The 21,313-nt window shown below is 40.3% G+C and overlaps 1 protein-coding gene across 1 annotated transcript in view; it reads left to right on the top strand.

The window, feature by feature from the left end:
- LOC147030495 (sodium/iodide cotransporter-like) overlaps window positions 1-21,313 on the top strand; it is a 66,286-nt gene that overhangs the window by 12,323 nt on the left and 32,650 nt on the right. The window contains exons 4-5 of the mRNA XM_085874622.1: window positions 5,817-6,013; window positions 19,433-19,536. Of these exons, the coding sequence (XP_085730748.1) occupies window positions 5,817-6,013; window positions 19,433-19,536 (301 nt within the window). The remainder of the gene's footprint in view (window positions 1-5,816; window positions 6,014-19,432; window positions 19,537-21,313) is intronic.

The following is a 21,313-nucleotide window of genomic DNA, read 5'->3' as shown; positions in this document are numbered from 1 at the left end:
GTTCAAAATAAAGATAGAACAGAAAAACGGCTATCTTAAAGGGCCGCAGCCCGAATGAATCACATTTATTCCCTCTAAACAACGGGTTTGGGGCTAACTACACATGTACTTACAGAGATATTTCACCTACGGGACCTGAATGGTGGTTTGCGAATTTCCTCAACCACAACAATATATATATATATATATATATATATATATATATATATATATATATATATATATATATATATATATATATATATATATGTGTTATATATACAATATACTATTCAACAGAGTATATATAGTATCCAACCACGATATTCTTATCCAACTTATCCAAACAAGATATTCTAGTTTTGTATTTTTAATTAATTTTCTGAAATTTGTAGAATTTGCTTTTCACATGGAAGTTTTGGGTTACCATATGTAAATAAAGATGAAAAAGTCTGATTTAATGCAATTTAATTCAAGGCTCTAAGGCAACAAAAGGTGATAACTTTGAAAGGGGGTGTATAATTACTATAGACACTGTATATAGGTGTAGATAAGAAGGAAAAAAATTATGACTGAAATATTTTTGTGTGTGGGTTCCAGGCTCATTATAAAAATGTCAGGCACCTCAGCATGCATCATGTGCCCATGTAGAATAGGTTATTTTTTCCTGGAACAAGGACTTTGTGTTTGGAGAAACAATTACAGGATGAAAAGTGTGAGAAATCAGTACATTATCATCCTATTTCAATACAGTAAGTCATCCTATTTACCTCTGCCACCAGAGCTGGGTGCCTTCCTTTGCTGGCGAAGCTCCTAGGTATCACAATGCTGTCCTCAGATATCTGCCCTGTATAGGCCTGCTCTGCTCTCCATTTTGGGCCCTTGAGGACATTTGACTGCGAGCAAACTTTACATGTCGTTGCCTGGTTTCTGTAAATGTGTCTGTAAGTATGATTTAGCCCATAGAAGGGTTTTAGTTTTGTTGTAGCATAGGGTTTATTTATTAATTACCATCATCGACTGTCTCTCTCTTCTGATAGAACCATCTGTAAATATGTTCTATGCCTGAGCCATGTATTAAATAAATCTTTATTTGATAAGATTGGGTGTGCCTGCTCTGCAATCCACCTCCCACGTGTTGGTTGTTTCATCGACATCAGTTTTTCCCTGAGGATCAACATTAGGTTAAAATCATAATTACCGGCACAGGGTTATCATAGGATCACTCGCTGTACTGCTCACGTGAGCAACCAACCCAGATGAGCTTCAAATATGGCCATCTTTTAAGGGGAGAACTCGATGTGTCTGTTTTTCTACCATGCAAATGTGTGATGGGATGTGTCTATACCACGGTATCCATAAGGTCCTTGAGCAACTTCGCTGTTTTCTAACGCTTGATGTGTGCATTATATAAACAAACTGCAAATGGTATATGAAAGCATAATTCATCAAGTTTTGTTGTGAAATCCACAATTCCCCTAGATTTGTTGACGAGTTGACATTTTCTGATTTCGGCTACTTCTGCATCAGTGGTAAAGTCAACCACCACAACTACCACATTTGAGGGACAGAAAAACCTCAGGAAGTCTGGAAACATTAAATGAAAGAGACTCACCAAAAATCAATGTCTGGTGTTCTCTCAGAGAATCACGCATCATCGGTCCTTTATTTTTTTGGTAGAAGTAACAGACAATGCTGAACGTTACTTCGGAATGTTGTAACATTTATTTGTTCCCAAACTGCGACAATTAAACCTTTCACATATCACCTTGAACCAGCAAGACAAGGCTCACTGCTACGATGCTTCAGATGTGCATTTTTTTTTTAATGACGTCTTTCCAAACAAGTGGATCAGGAGACCTGGACCAATTATTGCTTGGCCACCTCGTTCACCTGACCTGTCCCCATTGGACAACTTTTTATGGGGCTATGCAAAACTGCTGTTTACTCATCAAAACCACATTCTTTGGATGAACTTAGGGCTTTTTTTAACGGAAATCACCCAAATTAAGGCATAAAGCCACTCTTCGTAAGGGGATAAAATGATCACAAATGCAATTCATGAATTTATTCAGCAGCAACTGGAGAACATTTTCAAGAAGTTGGAAAATCTGATTGAAAGATGTCGGTTATGTTGAAGCTTAAAAATTTGAACTGCATCGAGAAAAACTTTATGAACTAGACCGGCACTCAATAGAGCACAGTCTCGCCCCACACACTCATTCTGAACAACGATGCTATCCTCAACTGAACATGCAACTATTATGGCCCACTGCTAATGGTCCATATACCCATATCATCCATGCACCCTACTATGTCACATACATTGCCATTATCCGAAGCTTTATTGATTGTTAGGATATTTAATGAATAAGACTAAAGTGCATCAATGAGGATGAATATGAAAAAAATTTCACTATATTCCCCATGGCGAGTCCATCATACGTATAAAGATTTGCATCGATCTTTTAAGAGGTTCTGGAGAGGATTTTGAACGTTTTTTTTTTTTTCCAATCCAATATGGCCACCAGACCACGATACCAATAACGTCATAAATTTAATGACGATGACATCATATGGTCATTGATCAGATATATGAAGTTTCAGATTTTTCAGATAAAGATTTTGATTCAACCAATTATTGCTGAAATAGCGCTTCACTGATAACATCATCGTTATCACCCTATATAATTGCGAATGGGGAGTTGATGACATCTGCCAAGTTTCATTCTTTTTCGTTGAGCAGTTTCGGATCAGATGTTCAATTTGTTTTTTCCTTTAATCCAATATTTCTGCCATACCATGTGACCTATGCTATCACCGTTTGCAATAAAATATTCTCCATGGGGAGTTCCTCCTATGTTAAAGTTTGTTAATTTCACAACATCCTATATCCAACTTCATTTATATTGTAAATCTCAAAACACAGTTCCCTTACCTTTAGGTGCTGTCACACCTTGACGATTTAGCCAGCAATGGCAACGTATAAAAATATCTGTAAAACATTGGCGTACGCTGAAATTTTAATGTTTTTTTTTTAAGTTTTGGTCGTATTCATAACGTGATGGTCATATGCATAACATATTAGTAATGGGCACAGAACGTTTCGTTGTCTTATAGATAATTTATACCAACGAATGCTTAGCCTGTGTCGGCGTTCACAACCTATGCCCAACGATAGTTTAACTTAGGCATAGCATGCTGCACGTATCGCCGACGAACTCATGGCATAGCCTGTTAAAAACCTGCCGCACGCCGATTTAAATCATAACCACCTGAGAATTGGAAGTGTCAACCATGCAGTCACACCTTGACGATTTAGGCAGCATATGCCGACCTCTGAAAAATTTGCCGAACCAAGCTGGCACACGTCGAATACGTCATGAGTAAGTTGTGTATACGTTAAGAGCACGCTGAAAAATGATGAAGTATGCTGTCATATTTCGTGGTACGTCTCGTACGTCGTGAAATTTCAAGCATGCTGAAAATTTTACGACGTACTCGTCGTATGGCTCACATGTTCCGTGACGCTGGGAATAAGTTGTAGGCACGATATGCGATCATTGACGCACGTCGACACAAGTTCCTTGTTAGTTACTCATAAGTCGAAACACGTCGAGGTAATGTTTAGCATACCCGAAACTTATTTTCTCTGTCAAGGCACATTTTTTTTTCTCCTTGGCTCCTTGAAGGCACGTGACAAAATATCTGAAGTTGTTGTTGTTGTTGTTGTTGTTTTTTATTATTGTTTTTTTTAGTCTATCACGAATTTTAAAATATATTCGGACATTTGCTTTTAAGTTTCGACGTCGATGTGACAATATCCTCAAACAGAAAATATTCACAGAAGAGAAACGAAGAATAAGACATGAGCAAACTGAAGAGGCAATCGTACGTGACGTAACGGCACATGACGAAATATCGGAAGTTATTGTTTTTTTGTTTTTTTAAATGCTGCCAATACGCCATTATACGGTACCTGTAAATTAGAAACACGTTCAGTAAGTTCTGTGGTTGTCCGGAAGACGTCAATCAAATACGTCTACATACGTCAATATGCGTTGGAGTTACGTTACACATAGGTTCAAAGCACGTTACTCATAGGTTAGAAATAAGTTTTGTGTACGCTAAGCATTACCTCGACGTGTTTCGACTTATGAGTAACTTACAAGTAACGTGCCTCGACGTGTGTCAACGATCGCATAACGTGCCTCGACGTGTGTCAACGATCGTCTAACGTGCCTACAACACGTTACTCATAGGTTAGAAATAAGTTTCGGGTACGCTAATCATTACCTCGACGTGTTTCGACTTATGAGTAACTTACAAGTAATGTGTGTTGACGTGTGTCAACGATCGCATAACGTGCCTACAACTTATGGCCAGCGTAGCGGAACATGTGAGTCGTACGCTGGCATACGTTGTAAAATTTCAAGCATGCTAAAATTTGAGGACAACCGCAAAGTACAACGATTAAAGCCAGCATACTACAACGTTTGGTAGTGTTTTTCAGCGTGCTCTTAACGTATACAAAACTTACCCATCACGTATTCGACGTGTGCCAGCGTTTTAGACAATTTTTTCATAAGTCGGCATACGCTGGCCAAATCGTCATGGTGTGACAGCGCATTTAACCTTAACATGTAAGCAATTGAATGGTTTCCCGACTGCATGGATCATCAGCTTCACCGTTCTTCATCAATGTTTCAATCCTTTCAGCCCAGAACTTCTCCAAACAGCAGATCCACATCAGTAGATCCACAACCTCAGTTATGTCCATGCAGTCAGTCAACCCGTCAATGCAACATCACGAATCAGACTTTACTCGCTGGGGATGGGGAGTTGATGTTACTTGTAAGTTACTCCCAACGTTACTTGTAAGTTACTCATAAGTCGAAACACGTCGAGGTAATGCTTAGCGTACACAAAACTTATTTCTAACCTATGAGTAACGTGCTTTGACATTCATATAAAAATTAAAAAAAATGACCGTTTTTACAGCCATTTTTCCTGCAGCCTGCTGTGCAGGGGTTGGCTTTTTCTTGAGGCAATGTTTTATGGCCGGATGCCCTTCCTGACGCCAACCCTGGTCGCCTCTTACGACACACAGGGATATGGTACACCTATTCTAACCGGGGCATACACTGGGACCAGTACACTGGTACTCATTTCGCCGACCTCGGAAGGATGACAGGCTGAGTCAACCCCCTGGTGTTAATTCAGCAGCCAATGGGGCTTGAACTTAGGACCCTGGGATCCCAAGCCACCACCCTCACCACTAAGCCAACACCAGGCTTCTTTGACATTCATATAGTTAGGATTTAATGTATTATCACATCGTTACAGCTCCCATTACACATTTTTCAAGTAAATGCATTAAATCATGCATATCTTACCTTAAATATAACATGTCCACCACCCAGCAAGTACACCCCACTGACCACTAAATCTTGCCACAGCAATACACACACACACACACACACACACACACACACACACACACACACACACACACACTGTTAAAATAGTCTCACAACCCCTTGGGGTGAGACTAATTATGCTTTCATATAGTTTGTTTCTATCATGTGTACATAAAAGTTATTTTCAAATTTGCACAAGGACTTTATGGACACCAAAAAGGTAGAAAAGTCTGTATATTGTAGTGTGTCAGAGTATAGGAATGCAACAGTCATACATTGAAGCACCAGGTTGGAACACTGGCTTATAAATTGATTGAGTACATCATTAGATATGGTTATCTACATCATATAACAGAATCTACAATTGAGATAAATATCCACGGTAGAGCACTAAAATTCTACTTTTGACTGTGATAGGGAGTTCTAACTGGTTCAGCTGTGGGTTTTTGCCTGAGCCTGTGGATTTCCTTGGGAGCTTCTTTTTATCCTCCAAGCCCTGCTGTGATGGGTGCACTGCAAACTGAGATATCTGGTTGCTCTTTTCTGCCAGATTTCAACCACTCTGTCACCTTTGTCCAGCAAAATGAATATTCAAACCATAGTGACATCAACAGGTAAATGAAATGAAGTATGAATATTTCCTCAAAATGTTTCAGTGGTATAAAATTGCAATTTTTTTGATCATTTTTGATGTTGTTGCACAGTTTATGTGTTTAGCGTTATTACACAAAATGCACCATCATGAAGCGATGTCCACTCATGACATGTCGGTGAGAATGCATTTGTCTATTGTTAATGCTCAGCATACATGGACCCTGTGGGATTAGGAAACACCATGATGTTGGAATGAAGGAAGGTAAAGTATGCTAGACCTGTGCCATGCCATGCACTTTGAATTAGGGATAAGAAGTTTGGGGGCTGTCAGGATAGCCTGTAGACTGAAGAGGTATGCACACTCACCTCTGAGCTGTCTCGCCTGGGTTTTTCCATATAAGCCTCGCTATAAACTGTCATCCTAGTTGTAATACTCTCACTTCTCTCAATGTAGAAGATGCTTTGACACTTCACTTTGTCTAGGTTCTGTAGTGATACCAAGAAACTGCTTTTCTACACCAGTGAGGTGGCGGGATACTTGTACCAGTGGTGGTTGTTGGTGCTTGGGGAGGGGGAGTCGGATGGTGTTCCTATTAAACCTCTCAGAGACTCTCTTCTGTCCTTATCTATGACTCATCTACGTGCCATATCGATTACTTCAGGTTCAACCACATGGAGCAATCTTTATTTCCAAGCTCATGCACCATGACAAGATGCCACCCGCTTCCCAAATATAGCCCTCTCGTGTATACTCACACTCTGTCTCTTACATCACCACTTTAATAATTTGTTTGTTCAAAGAATAACAATTTGTTCAAAGAAGTTCTCACCAGGACCAATATGAATTTAACAAATCCGAAATCCATATTCACTCAGTCCAATGTCTGTCAACCAAGAAAACATGACCAAGAAACACATCCAAAAACCTAATGACAAGTGGCAAGTGTTTAACCCTAATCCTACCAACATATTTTATGACAACCTTACCAACTGGGGTCTTTTTGATCCCAACTTAAAACCATACTATTTCTGTAAATCTGCTAAAGTTTCACATCAATGACGAGAAACATGACGTTTTATTGATAAAGTCCACAAACAGAAAAAAAAAAATTTTAAATGAAATTAACATATCAACTGGAGTATTTTATGACCCCAACTCAGAAGCACAAAATTTCATTCAATTTGTTAAAGTTTCACATTCATGAGGAAACATATTTTTTACATTTGTGGCAGGCTGGGGGTGGGGTTTACATTTCTGTAGAACAGACAGAACTGCATTGAGTAGCATTGTCTGTGTATGAATAGATTGCCAATCTTGATGTAATGAGCAGAGACATGTTAGCTGTTGGCTTAAGGATTGTTTTGTTTGAATGTGCACCATACAGTTGGTGGTGTGTGTGGTAATAGTTAATCAGGGATGAAGGTAAGGAATTGTATGTATAATCCCTTTTAATGTCCCACTGGGTGGGATTGGGTGGCATGGGAGCTCTCCCAGACAGCGGAGAGGGTGGGGGGGCGGAGCTGTGGACGCCTCAAGGGGTGGAGTGTTGTCCAGAAAGAGAGAGGGGAGGAACCTGGATCGAGTGGGTTCAGCACTCTGAAGAGAGCCCGGTTTGGAGGGGAGAAATGTCTGAGGAGAACAGTCAGAACAGTCATGAGGAGAGTCAGAAAATGAATGCTGAGGAGAGCTAACAGTGAGGAGAGTTTGTTGGAGGAGAGTGGTCTGACTGAGAGCTGGTCTGAGGAAGTATCGTGACTGAGAACGACTGCAGTGTTGAGTCGTAGAACAGTGAGAGAGGAAATCGTCCAGCCTTCCTTCGCTCTGTAGATCTGCCTGTTGCCTGTTCATTATCCTCACCACCTTCTCATTTCCTTCTCGTTCTGCCTGTTCAGGGCTGCTTGAGTGACACCCCCCCCCCCGCCCCCAACGCCAGTGATAAGCTACCCAGCTCACGTTCACCATCCCCATCTGATTGAATCCTGTGTGTGGTGCCATCAGTTTTATTTCTTATTGTATATAATTATTTATTTTCGATTCCATGTCCCAGCCCCCCACCCCTTTTCTTCCCCATCTCTTCCCGCCATTGTCCCTTCCGTCGCGATCACCATACCTTGGTTCTTTTTATCTATTTGGTTCGGGAATTTACCCGTTTGTTTTATAAAAGCTTAAGGTTTTCGTGTTTCTCCACAAAACCACATGCGTACGTAAAGCCACCGTAATTGACACAGCCCAAGGGAGTAACCTACTTTTCCATTTCTCTGAGGAAAATTAGGTGATGATGTGTAGTGATCGAACTGCCATTTCTAAGAGAACCTCACAAACTCTTCATTTGTGAACTGGCCTGGTATCTGTGGTCAGCATATCTGAGATTCCATATCTCACGAATTCGCTTTAAGTTTGCGAATGACAGTAGATGATGTGGGTGTTTTCGAGGAAGTCTATCTCCCAGAAGTTTGCATAGTAGTCCACTGTCACTAGATACATTTTTCCATCTCAGTGTAAAAGGTCTGCACCGACTTTTGCTAATGGTTGCAATGGGATGTCATGGGGTGAAGCATTTCCTTTGGCTGGTCCCTCTCTCTGGACGTGCAGGTCTCACTTCTGCACAAAGTCCTTAATCTCAGAGTGCATTCCAGGCCAGTGAAGAAAATACATTATCTGGCTCTTCGTGTGCATCTATTCACTCCCAGATGAGATGAGTCAACTCGTTTCACCATGTCCTTCCTTTTTAATTTGGGAATCAAAACTCTTTCTCCCCTGAATTTGAGGTCTCCTTGAGTGCTCAGTTCATCTCGAAATGGAAGTATGATATAAGGACTAGTTCAACCTCACATCGTTTCTCTTCCCATCCTGTCTGAATCGCACAATAGAGTTGCTACATTGTCCCATCTCAACATCTTCAATCTCCTTCATCAATGACAGAGATTGGGATATGTCTTGCCATGTTTACTGTCTCAAAGTTCTTTTTGCTGTCAACTCTTGTTTCCTTGAGATAAGCTTCGCTAAGCATATCAACCAGTTGCATGTCTCTTCCTGGCTGATAGTGGATCTCATCGTCATAAGTTTACACAAGCATTTTCTGCAATCTGTTTGGTACTCTGTGGAGATAGCAGGGTTTGTAGCAATGATCTCCAGCAGTTAATGATCAGACTGCACATTCACCTGTTTTCCATAAGTGTGCAGATTAAACTTTTCAAAATCAAAGGGAACTGCCTTTTATATCTCCTCTATCTGTGCATACCTGGTTTCTTTATCAGATAGATCCCTGCTGGGATATGTTATGGAATGTCCCTCTTGCATCAGCATAGCACCAAGTCCAAAACGGGGGCTTATGGATTGGGTCTCGGCTGTCTGCCCGTGTGTCCGTCCACAGCTATATCTCAGACATGTATGGACCAATTTTGTTCAAACTGCACACAAAGACAACACATGATGGTATACATATGCATATCAGTTTGTTTCATGATTCGATCAAATATGGCCGACTGGCGGCCATTTTAGTTGTAAAAAACAGATGTTGAACATTGTTGAACACCGCCAATCATGTCTCAGACATGCATTTATCAATCTTGTTCAAACTTGGCACACAGATAAGAAATGATGGCTTACATGCACTCGTCATTTTTTTTTAGATCAGATCCAAGATGGCCGACTGGCAGCCATTTTGTTACTTTAAAATGTCCCTAAATATTATTAAAATTGGAGATTTGCAAGACAGTCTGGTCCAGGATCCAGTAATCTGTGGAATCAGTGAGTCAGTATTGAGAGAGAGAGAGAGAGAGAGAGAGGCTCTGACAAGAAATGGGCCTCCTAAAATTACTAAAACCAAGGGGGCTATGGCATTTTATGTCTTCTTCTCCTTGTTTTACATGAAATAAGATCTGTAACACTTCACCAATTGGTGCATTTCCACTTTTTTGCATCAAAATTGGTCAATACTAATATGAATGGAAATCTGGAATATAAACACTGTTTGATGAGGAAAGGGGGTATGGGGTGGAGGGAGAAGTTCTGCTTGGTCTTAGTGATATCACATTACTCATCGACTGTCGTTGTCAATGTGGATTAATATTAATCCAGGATGTTTTCTGGTAAGCTTTTGATATTAACATTAACTAAGTTAGCTCTCCTTTCGATATTGTAAGATATAAATTTAATCACGCATTTTAATTTTAGGCTGCCCCCAAAATACAGTCAGGATTTACTTCACTGTGGATGTCACTTGTCACTTCGAATAATAAATACTACGGACAGATGATATGTCACAGCACACACTTAGTTTATTATTTTACATATGGTAAACCACTATTCCTTTTAACGTTATAGGTCAAGGGTCAGCAACGTCTGGCACATGTGCCATGAGTGGCATGAGAGTCGGCCCCACGGGGGGCATTGGGGGGCAATGCCCACCCAGATTAGACTTTGTGCCCCCCCCCAGTGAAATAAATAAATAAATAAAACATACACGTCGGTCTCTTATATTTTAATTGATAATTATGCACTAGAAAATGCATTAGCCTAATTTGTTGCTGTTGTTGCTCTCTGTCAGGGTCTCTGGATATAATGCTATAATTTTATTTGTTGTTGGTGCATAATTGTAGTAGCCTATACTAACCCTATACTTGTAGCATTTTTCAAAGCACTTTCACTGTGTTGTTTATTGTATAGGTGAGCATTTGCTTGCTATAAATAGGGGTGTTGAAAAATAAAGTGCTCCCTTTGGTAAAATGAATGCCCCCCCTGCTGATTATAGCCTGTAGCCAGCACTGAGTGGCATGCAAAATTATTTTAAGCAGCCACGCAATTAAAGTCAAATTAACGGGGAAGAAACTAAGTTAAAAAAAACACCTGATTGAAAACTGCTCAACTACTCTGTCAATCTAATTTAAGATTAGATTTCAATCTAATTTAAGATTTCGGATCATTGGCATCTCCCGCAATGAGGCTGAGTCTTTGGGCCTCTCACTCAATCACCGCAGGTTGGTCGGTGGTCTTTCTGTCTTCTACCGTCTCCTCTCCAGCCTCGCCCCCCTGCTCTCTCTCTGCGATTTGTCCCCACCACATTTCCACAGGGTGCTCAAGGTCTGCCAACAACCCCCTTCTGGTAAAACTACCAAAATCACGAATCACTGCTCACCTTCACTCTTTCATTCCTCTTTTTCCCCGCCTTTGGAACAAACTCCCTCACTCTATTCATTCCCATTCTTCCCACCTGGCCTTCAAAACAGCTGTTCACCACCACCTCTTATCCCCCATTCAAATCCTCGATCTTTTCTACCCCCGATAATCCACCCAAGCCCACCTCCTTCAAATTCCCTGCTTCCCTTCCTGAAAGTCCCTCTAATGTCCATCTTCTATACCCCATGTTCCCCGTCCCATCCCTCTCCCTTCCACAGATCTCCTCATGTCTCTGTTCCCCACTGTTTTGTCCTTCCCACTCCCTCCCCTCTTGTCTCATGCCCCCCTTGCTGTGCGTTGTGTGTTCGCTCTCACACGAGCCTCGACAAGGTATACAAAAAAAATCTCTAAAATAAAACTGGTGGGGCACTTGGTCGAGTGAATTCCTCTGCCCTATAATGCCTGATCCACGAGAATATATCTGGCCTATTACCAATGTTCACCAAGTTTGTCCGAATCCATCCACAACTTTTTGAAATATCGTGCTACATATCGTTTTTGAGCCCAATCTCTCAATGGTGAAGAATCACTTAAAAAGTTCTAGGAGTCTGATCCGCATTCAGATCTTCACCAAAATCTAATCAGTTAATCCTTGTCACACACCGAACCTGTCCACAAAATTTCATTTGAATCCGTTCACAACTTTTTGCGATATCCTGCACAAAAACAGACAGACAAACCGACAGAAAGGGGTGAAAACAAATCCTCCTTCACCTTCGGTGGCGGAGCTAAAAATATGAGCTTCCATCGGGTAGCATAATTTAGAGGTTGAGCTATGCTACCCGATGGAAGCACTTTGATGAGGAAGGAAAAACGATTCAATTGGTTTATTTACTACACCAGCAAATACCACCCATCACTTTGCTGATGGGAAAACTAAAGGGGGAGGGAGGCTGAGAAAAAGAGGGGTGGGAGAAAAAAGAGGGGGAGAGGGAGAGTAAGAGCACATAGCGAACACACAGAGAGAGAGAGAGAGAGAGAGAGAGAGAGACAGATAGACAGACAGACAGACAGACAGACAGACAGACAGACAGATAGACACAGAGACACAGAGACACAGAGACACAGAGAGAGAGAGAGAGAGAGAGAGAGAGAGAGAGAGAGAGAGAGAGAGAGAGAGAAAGAGAGAGAGAGATATATATATATATATATATATATATATATATATATATATATATATATATATATATATATATATATATATATATATATATATATATATATAGAGAGAGAGAGAGAGAGTGTTTGTTTGGAGAGTGAGGAGGTGAAAAGATCAAGGAGGGGTGTGAGTGCGAGCAGGGAGGGAAAGTGAGGAGGGGTGGGACAAAGGAAGGCAGACATGCAGTTGTGCATTAATTACGATTCATACTGTCTCATCAAAATGATTCTGCGTAAAATAGCATTGAAGATGGAAACAAAATAATGTCTGAAATACATTTCATACCGATCATACTACGAACACCATCGAGACACAAACACCACCCAGAGATGAACATCGCTCAAATATAATCACCACCCGGACACGTCCAGAGACAGAGAGATAGATATGTGTGGGAGGGTGCTGCACTGTATTTGGGGGTGCTGAGCGAGGATGGGACACAGAGAAAATTTAAGCTTTATGAACAACATATATATATATGTATGTATATATATATATATATATATATATATATATATATATATATATATATATATATATATATATATATATATATATATATATATATATATATATATATATATATATATACGAGCAGGGATACCAGTGCTCCACACAGGAATACCGTGGATGACGGCGGGTCTGAAGGAGTATATGTCACAGTTAATTGTAAAATTGTAGAGGCTGCCATCATTATTATTTTTTTTCATCACCACTATAATATTATTTTTTTCCCCGCCATGTTTTATATGCAGAAGACTCAAGTTCAAAAATGTATTGCCGCATCAGATAAAAAACCATAATGCCTCAACAATGTGAGGCTGGTTTCATGTCATCATTTGCGACTTAATTTATACCTTGGGCATAACCCAGCCTGGCCCAGCGTATTTGATTTATTTACGTCTGTTATCCTGATAAAAAATTATGTTATATTATGTATACGAAGTTACAACGTACCTACGCCCATAACCATTCTATAAAATATCTACATAGCCCATAGCCCTTTAATTATAAAATATTATACACATACGCCATACGTATGTGTATAATATTTATATCTGTAATATTCTATTTATATCTGTAATATGTATATATACAAACCACCACCACCACCATTTTTATTTTTCACCAGCAACATGTATTTCCTTCATCGCACATCCTATTCCCGTTTATGAAAGAACTGAAGTAGCTCAATAATTTTAGTGGAGTGCTCGAGGATAAACAATATTTGATGTCTTCCCCTCTGGGGCCAATATGTATAAAGCCTCCGATGATCCCACTCTGGAGCATCCCACATATAGCTGACCATGGCAAAAGCAAGGAGTGGATAATCCCAGCCCTGCTACTTTCAATGACTGTCCTTGTGCCTTATTGATAGACATCACAAAGCACAGGCATACAGGAAATTGTAGTCTCTTAAATTCAATCGTTGAATTTAATGGAATGAGTGGAATTCATGGAATGAATACATCATCTCCTTTCGCACATCCTGTCATGATAGTGGCCTCAATTACATGTGGTAGTCGTCTTTTCACAATCAGTTTAGTTCCATTGCAAAGTTTTGGTGCATCTAGATTATGTAATAACAAAATAGGGCATCCAACTTTTAACGACAGATTGTACGGAGGCAATCCTGGCAATTCCAATGAGTTTAGAAATTCTGTGGGATAATGTATGGCTTGCTCAGATAATGTGTGGCTTTCATTCTATTGCAGTATCCAGTGTGGTGTCAATAGACTTGTGACTATGTTGTTCGCCTGGAACTACTTGTAATAACTGATGGTTTATTACACGGACTGTTTCATTCAGTGGAGCCAGGATTGTTCTTTCACAGAGCCACTGTATGTTTTTGTAATTAGTCGCTAAATTGGGATACACATGAGCCTCTAATTCTTCCATAGATGAAACTATTGTACCACAGTCATCGGGAATAGATATTACATCATTTGTGTTCGGGATTTCACCATTTCCAAGTTTGAGAAGTAATTGTGTGAAATTGCCAGCATCTAAATCACCATATAATTTGACCCTCATATTTGTTGTTAGATGGATAGTTTGTACAAATGTCCAGAGGTATGAAGATTTTATACTGGCTTTCATTTCATCAGCTGGAGTGCCACGGGGTACTACAGGTAAAGTTTGTCTGAAATCGCCAGAAATAACCAGCGTAACTCCACCTATAGGCAGGTCTACTCCTCTTAAATCTCACATAGTTCTATCTAATGCTTCGAATGCATCCTTAGGAGACATCGTACCTTCATCCCAAACTATGAGGTCGCAATTCTTCAGCACTTTTGCTGCTTCAGTTTGTTTGCCAATGCCACAAACCGGATATTCCATTGTAGCTAAGTCGAGAGGAAATTTGAAAGCAGAATGCGCTGTGCGGCCACCTGAAAGTAGTGTTGCGGCTATACCGGATGAAGCAACGGCTAATGCGATCTTTTTCTGGCTCCTCATCTTAGCAAGCAAAAGGTTGAGGACAAATGTTTTGCCAGTACCACCCGGGGCATCCAAGAAAAATATCACACCTCTTGAACCGCTTCAGAAATCAGTTGATATGCATTACTCTGATCCTGTACCAGAAGCGGCTCATTGTCAGAAACAAACTTTGCGAGAGTATCTGTGTTGTAGTTTGTTTCACGGAACCATTCTCTACTGATGGTTGCACTTTCAGACCTATGAGATGAGGGAAGTCCCCACTTAGTTAAATCTTTCCCGCTCATGTACAATACCAAATCTTCAATGTATATCAGAGCCTCATTGAACATATCTGGTGTGTACTGGATACTGTATAATATACATGCGGTAATTTTTGCATAGGCCTACACACTAAATAAAGGTTGGTCGACTTACGACCAAATCGACTTAGGTTTTGGTCGGTCGGAACCGATCGTGGTCATAAGTCGACGACCACCTGTATGTACAATAAAATATGACTTGTGTTAATCATGCATTAAAAGAGGCATTTGTTGATGTGAATAGGGCCTATGATAAGTGTGTCGAATGCATCAGTCATAATTTGGAAACGGGAATTCGGAATTAACTGTAGCACTATTTTTTCATTCTATTGCAAATGGCATTGGCCCCATGTCAATCGGCTGAACTTGAAAAATTAACGTTACGCAATCAGGTGATGACGTCATAATTCGGAAACCGGGAAGTCGGAAGTCATTGTCTTCAATTGACTGTAGCATTATTTTTTCATTCTATTGCAAATGGCGTTGGCCCCATGTCAATCGGTTGAACTTGAAAAATTAACGTTACGAAATCAGGTGATGACGTCATAATTCGGAAACCGGAAGTCGGAAGTACAATTCTTTTACATCGGGACACTCCCGGGTACATGTTCTGTCAGCATGTGAAGTTTGGTGAGGATCAGTCCAGTACTTTTCGCATGCATAGGTCACAGAGAAACACACACACAGACAGACACACTTTCAACTATAATATATATATATATATATATATATATATATATATATATATATATATATATATATATATATATATATATATATATATTTATACATATACATTCATATGTGCTTGGCCGATATCAGCAATTTTCCGGAAATGTCAGATTGGAGGCAGTGTGATTACCGATGACAGTCTGTACTGTATACAACCCAAAAACCTCAAGTGGATTTCGCCCTTGTTTTGGGGGAATTTCAACAAATTAATTCACAAATAGAACATTGCATTAATCGAGACATTTCAGGGAGACGTGTAAACATTAATATTTACAAACAGCTGCGTGTGGAAAAACAAGCTCGAATGAGCTTAGATCCTCGTCCCCTTAATGATGACGTCATAAAAACGAATATAACGTCATTGTGATGCATCAGCTTTGCCATAAATTATCTGTGCTAATGCCCGGCTTGATTCCCGCAAACAAAATTCAAACAGCTTGCCTAGTTTCGGAGATAATGGTATAGGCGATTTCCATTACTGGCGATATTATGACGTCAACTTTTTTTCTCAGAAGAATTTCCAAAATTGGAGATTGTCACTGCCTGCGCATGGGCTTTCTGCATATACATGGTAAGTTTCATGATGATCCGATGAAAACTCTGGTTGTGAAACAAAAAATGTCAAAAAATAGGAATGACGTCATAAAAATTGATATGACATCATAGTGATGTATCATCTGTGCGGTAATTCATCTTTGCGAATGCGCTGTTTGATTCCCGCAAACAGAATTCAAAAAGCTTGCCGAGTTTGAGATAATTTTTTAAGCGATTTCCATTAGCGGAGATATTTTGACATCATAACTTTTTTTCTAGGAGGAATTTTCAAAATCGGAGATGTTTGCTGTCTGCGCAGGGTATTTTTGCATATATCTGCCAAGTTTCAGGAAGTTTCGATGAAAACTGTAGGCTGTGAAACAAATGAAACAAAAAATAGGAATGACTTCATAAAAATTGATATGACGTCATAGTGATGTATCATATGTGCGGTAATTAATCTCTGCTAATGCCCTGTTCGATTCCCGCAAACAGAATTTAAAAAGCTTGTTTAGTTTCGTAGTCAATTTTTTCGGCGATTTCCATTAGCGGAGATATTTTGACGTCATAACTTTTTTTTCTAGGAGGAATTTTCAAAATCGGAGATCGTTACTGTCTGTGCAGGGTATTTTTACTATACATATATACGCCAAGTTTCAGGAAGATTCGATGAAAACTGTGGGCTGTGAAACAAAAAAGTCCACAAGAACAACAACGTGAGTCAGACTTCGAGATCCTCCACGAGGATCTTAAAATTAGGCTTGGTAATTCAGAAAATATGTTAATTCGACAAATGGCTTGGAAATTGGGTGTTCTCAAATATAATTTGCTTCGAAACTCACAAAGAGAAATCATATAACCTTTGTAAAGCACAACAAAGTCATATAAAATATCCAATTCCTTTAGAAACAGTCACGAGGACAAAGGGAAATGTGATCGCTTGTAAACTGCTGAGATTAAAATTTATACCTCCACCACCCATCATCATAAGATTATGGGATGAAACTTTGTCACCACGGCACCTGTAACCAAACATACAGGCATGCACACACATTTACGGAGAGTCCTTTGTACAGATCCAAATCTACCCATTTGTACCTTTACCTTGTAGCAACTACCAACTGTGCATCCCGATCGGGACACGAACTGCACCGCAAGACTGTAGGGTGCTTGGGAAGTGGCTTAAGCACTCAAGCAAGCACTCCAATTAAACGGTTGATAAGGAACGGCTGGCTTGGCAAGTAACAGCAAGCTGATTGGTAATGGCAAAAAAACCTAAACATCGCTGATTTCTGAACATTTTTATATTTCACTCGAGAGTTTTGATCCATGTAATCTGATCCTGGAAACTCAAATTATACTTCCATTTTATACTTTAATTAGTCCATGAGAGTACATCATGGAAAATTGGATCATAATGCATGAAATCGCTCCAAGTTCCTAATATGAAAACTATAGGACATATAAAAGTGATATATTCAGCGATTCTTAGGCATGTAGATCAGGCATTCAATGATAGCACTGAGGAAAGTGGAAAAAAAAAAAACATGTTGAGCACTTTATTGTTAATAAACCATTGCAGGCTGTTTCAACTCAAGACATTGTTGAGCAGGCCGAACAAAGTGGCAAATTAAGTCCCCAGTGAGGTAAACAAGGACACCTTGTGTCCCATTGAGAGCAAGGTATCCAACTATGCACCTGAGGAAGGATATAATTAAATAAGGCCGTTAATTATCTTCAAAGGGGGTGTTTTAATTAACCCAAACACCCAATTTTCACTCTTGCACTCTCTTGGAGTTTTCTTAGTGTGCATGCAAAGTTTCATGGTTTGGATTATGGAGGAGACACACACTCGCACACGCACACACACACACATACACTGATGAGTGTAGATTACTTTTGGCGGGGCCAGCCAATCTCGATTCACAGGAATTCTCATGATAAGTGCCACTGATCACAACACCACTGCGTCTTACTGACATCACCGCTCATCTAAACAAACTCGACCTTCGTCTGCAGTGTGCAGGCCAAAGTGTGATGGGTCTTTTTTGAAACATTGAAGGTATTTCCTGCGAAACCTACCATTTTTTTCTCAGGACACTGACACCTCGACGTTCTGCCATTTCCAACATCTTAAAGAAATATTGACAAATCACACCATCGGTAACAGTGTTGCCGAGATTGGAATGTACATGTAAGAACTTATGCACAGGCAAGAACAGAATTTTCTGTCAAGTTTAAAGATTTCCAATGTTTTGGCCCAATGTTTTCCATTGTAATTAAACCAGACAACTTTGATACCTGCGACATGGATTTGATGGTGTTTCACTGGATGGGTGTTGAGGATTTGGAAATGCAGCTCATTTACTTACAACACTCAGACTTATTGGCCTCGAAGTTTAGGGATCTACAGCACACACTTGAGACAAGAGAGATCACGGCATCTCTATCCTGACCTGTTGAAAGTCGTTGCCTGTAATTTATTGTTTAAAGAAGTGGAATTTTCACTGTTCTCATTTGGATCTACATACCTCTGTGAAAATATATTTTCACATGTGAAGTCAGGATAACTCAGCGAGGGAAAGCAAGGGGAAGCAAGGGCAACGATCACACTCATGATGAAATGGTAAGATCTGCCTTTTAATTTATTTATTAATGAAGCTGATAAAATGTAAGAACTTTTATTGATGTTAAAAATGCACCAATGGCACGCAGATCTGTAAATAAGAGGTAATAAGTTAACTCTTGGCACGCCACTTCTGAAAGGTTGCCGACCCCTGTTCTAGGTTGTCGAGAACAATAAAGAACTTCTTGGATTTTCCTTCAGTCCTCATCTGTGCCTTGTATTCCCATCCAACTCCCTCCATAAAAACAACCCAAATGGTTACTGCTTATCTGCCACATATTGCCAGCCTCCCTCTTCATTCTTTATTCAGTGTTTCGTAGTGATCGGCGTGGCATGGCATGGCATGTGTATTGGTGCTGGAAGAGTAGAATAACTTTTCGAGTTTCCACATATCTTTGTTTTCTGAAAGAAAATTTGCAATGATTTGGGTTAAAACAAAGATCAATACCTTATGTTGGTTTTCTTCTTCAGAACAAGAATATCTGAAACCTTATATGGAATTTCCTACCTCTATTATGGACCTGTTGGAACAATTACAACCATAATTGTGGGACTTATCGTGAGTTATGTCAAAGGTAGGTTGCAGTTTACGAACATTTGTAAACCTTTACAGAATATGACACTCACAGTTTCACAAAGTTTCTCCAGAGGGTTTTAAAATGCAGTAACTCACCGAGCAGAACAGCTTTGGGGGACGACAAAAAAGCTTGGAGTGGGGAAGAAGGACTTGCACTGCAGGCACCACTGCTGTTACTATTCCCTTCCACTCCACCCACCCCACTCCCCACCCCTCCAATTTTAAAAATGATATAATAAATTTGTGTGCATGTAATATATAAATAATTAAATAAATTATATATATATATATATATATATATATATATATATATATATATATATATATATATATATATATATATATATATATATATATATATATATATATATAATCGATTTACTTAAAAAAGTAATTCAAAGTAGTAAACATGGTGTCTCCTTATTCGGAAAAATTCCTTCAGTTGGACTTGGAGCTTAATGTTGGTTCCAATTTTATTTGTTCTATGGCAGCAGGAACTTGTTAGAATAAAATATGATGGACACATCAGGAGCAGACAAAGAACAACCACAGCAAGAACAACAATTATTACTCAGTGTTATATGAAAGATCCTTTTTCTCATTTTACTTATTTTTGGTGTACAAAGTTGAGGCCTGTGAAATAACTCGAACTCATACACTGAACGTATCAGGATGCAACACACGGGCATAAATCCAGGGGGGAAGGGAGGAGTATTTTTTGTTGTTGTTGTTTTTTCCTGGGGTGGATGGTACATAGGATGGTACATAAAGACCGACCTGTGGTCCATGGACCCCTCAGGGCTCCATGAATGGGCTTCAGCGGGTCCGTGAACCAACTACAGTCAAAGCTCCTTACTATGCCACCCGTCGGGACCGAGCAAAAGTGGCATAGTAGCGAGAGTGGCATAGTAACGAGATTTTGTAAAAACGGCCTTATTTTCTCAAGTTACCCATCTGTAGTTAATCTTTAGACAAAATTTATTCCAGCAAGTAAAAGGCACGACTGTTGTATAAGCTAAGAGAACGGAGAACATACACACACTAACAGAGTTCACACACTAACATATGGCATGGCGAGAAATTCACGACACACAAAGCTTTCAAGAATCGTCGGCTGGCGCATCTTCTTTCGGCGGATCTCGTGCATCTCGTTGTCTAGCCGATCGCACGCTTGCATCACACCGGGCTTCCAGCTTCTCTGCTGCATGAACTTCCGGACGGTGCTACAAGCGCGCTGGGCTTCCTCGAACGGAACGATTTCTTCCTCGACAGTTACCTCGTCATCTTCGCTTTCCACCGGCTCCTCACTGCACAGAATCTCCTCCGCAATCTCCTCCAGCGTGAAATACCCGCCAGTCGCGAGGCGCTCGTCGGCTTCGAGAAAGTCAGACAGCTCGATCTCCTCGTTCTCGTGCATCTTTTCCTCGGCAGGCAGAGCTTCCCAGATGTCGGGCAGCTCCGCATCCTGTGGCTCAGTTTGGATCTCCTCTTCGATGAACTTGACGCGCGCGAAACAGTTCCTGATCGTCGACTTGCCGGCCGGCTCCCAAGCACGCCGGGCGACGTGTAGAGCGTCGAGCAACGTGAACTTGAGCTCCTTTCCCTCGTCTATGGCCTCAAGCCGGCGGCATCGCAGGGGCTTCTTGTTGTGGCGCTTGAGGTTCTCTATGATTCCCTGATCCATTGGTTGCGAATTGGCTGTCGTGTTGGGTGGGAAGAAGACCAGTTGGATGTTGTTCAGCTCGAGCTCGGGAGGGTGGCCAGAGAAGTTATCG

Source organism: Eptatretus burgeri, chromosome 3 (genome assembly GCF_056783735.1).
Source record: "Eptatretus burgeri isolate ZD-2024b chromosome 3, Ebu_testis_v1, whole genome shotgun sequence".
Taxonomy (NCBI): Eukaryota; Metazoa; Chordata; class Myxini; order Myxiniformes; family Myxinidae; genus Eptatretus; species Eptatretus burgeri.
This window is presented reverse-complemented; position numbering and strand designations above follow the sequence as displayed.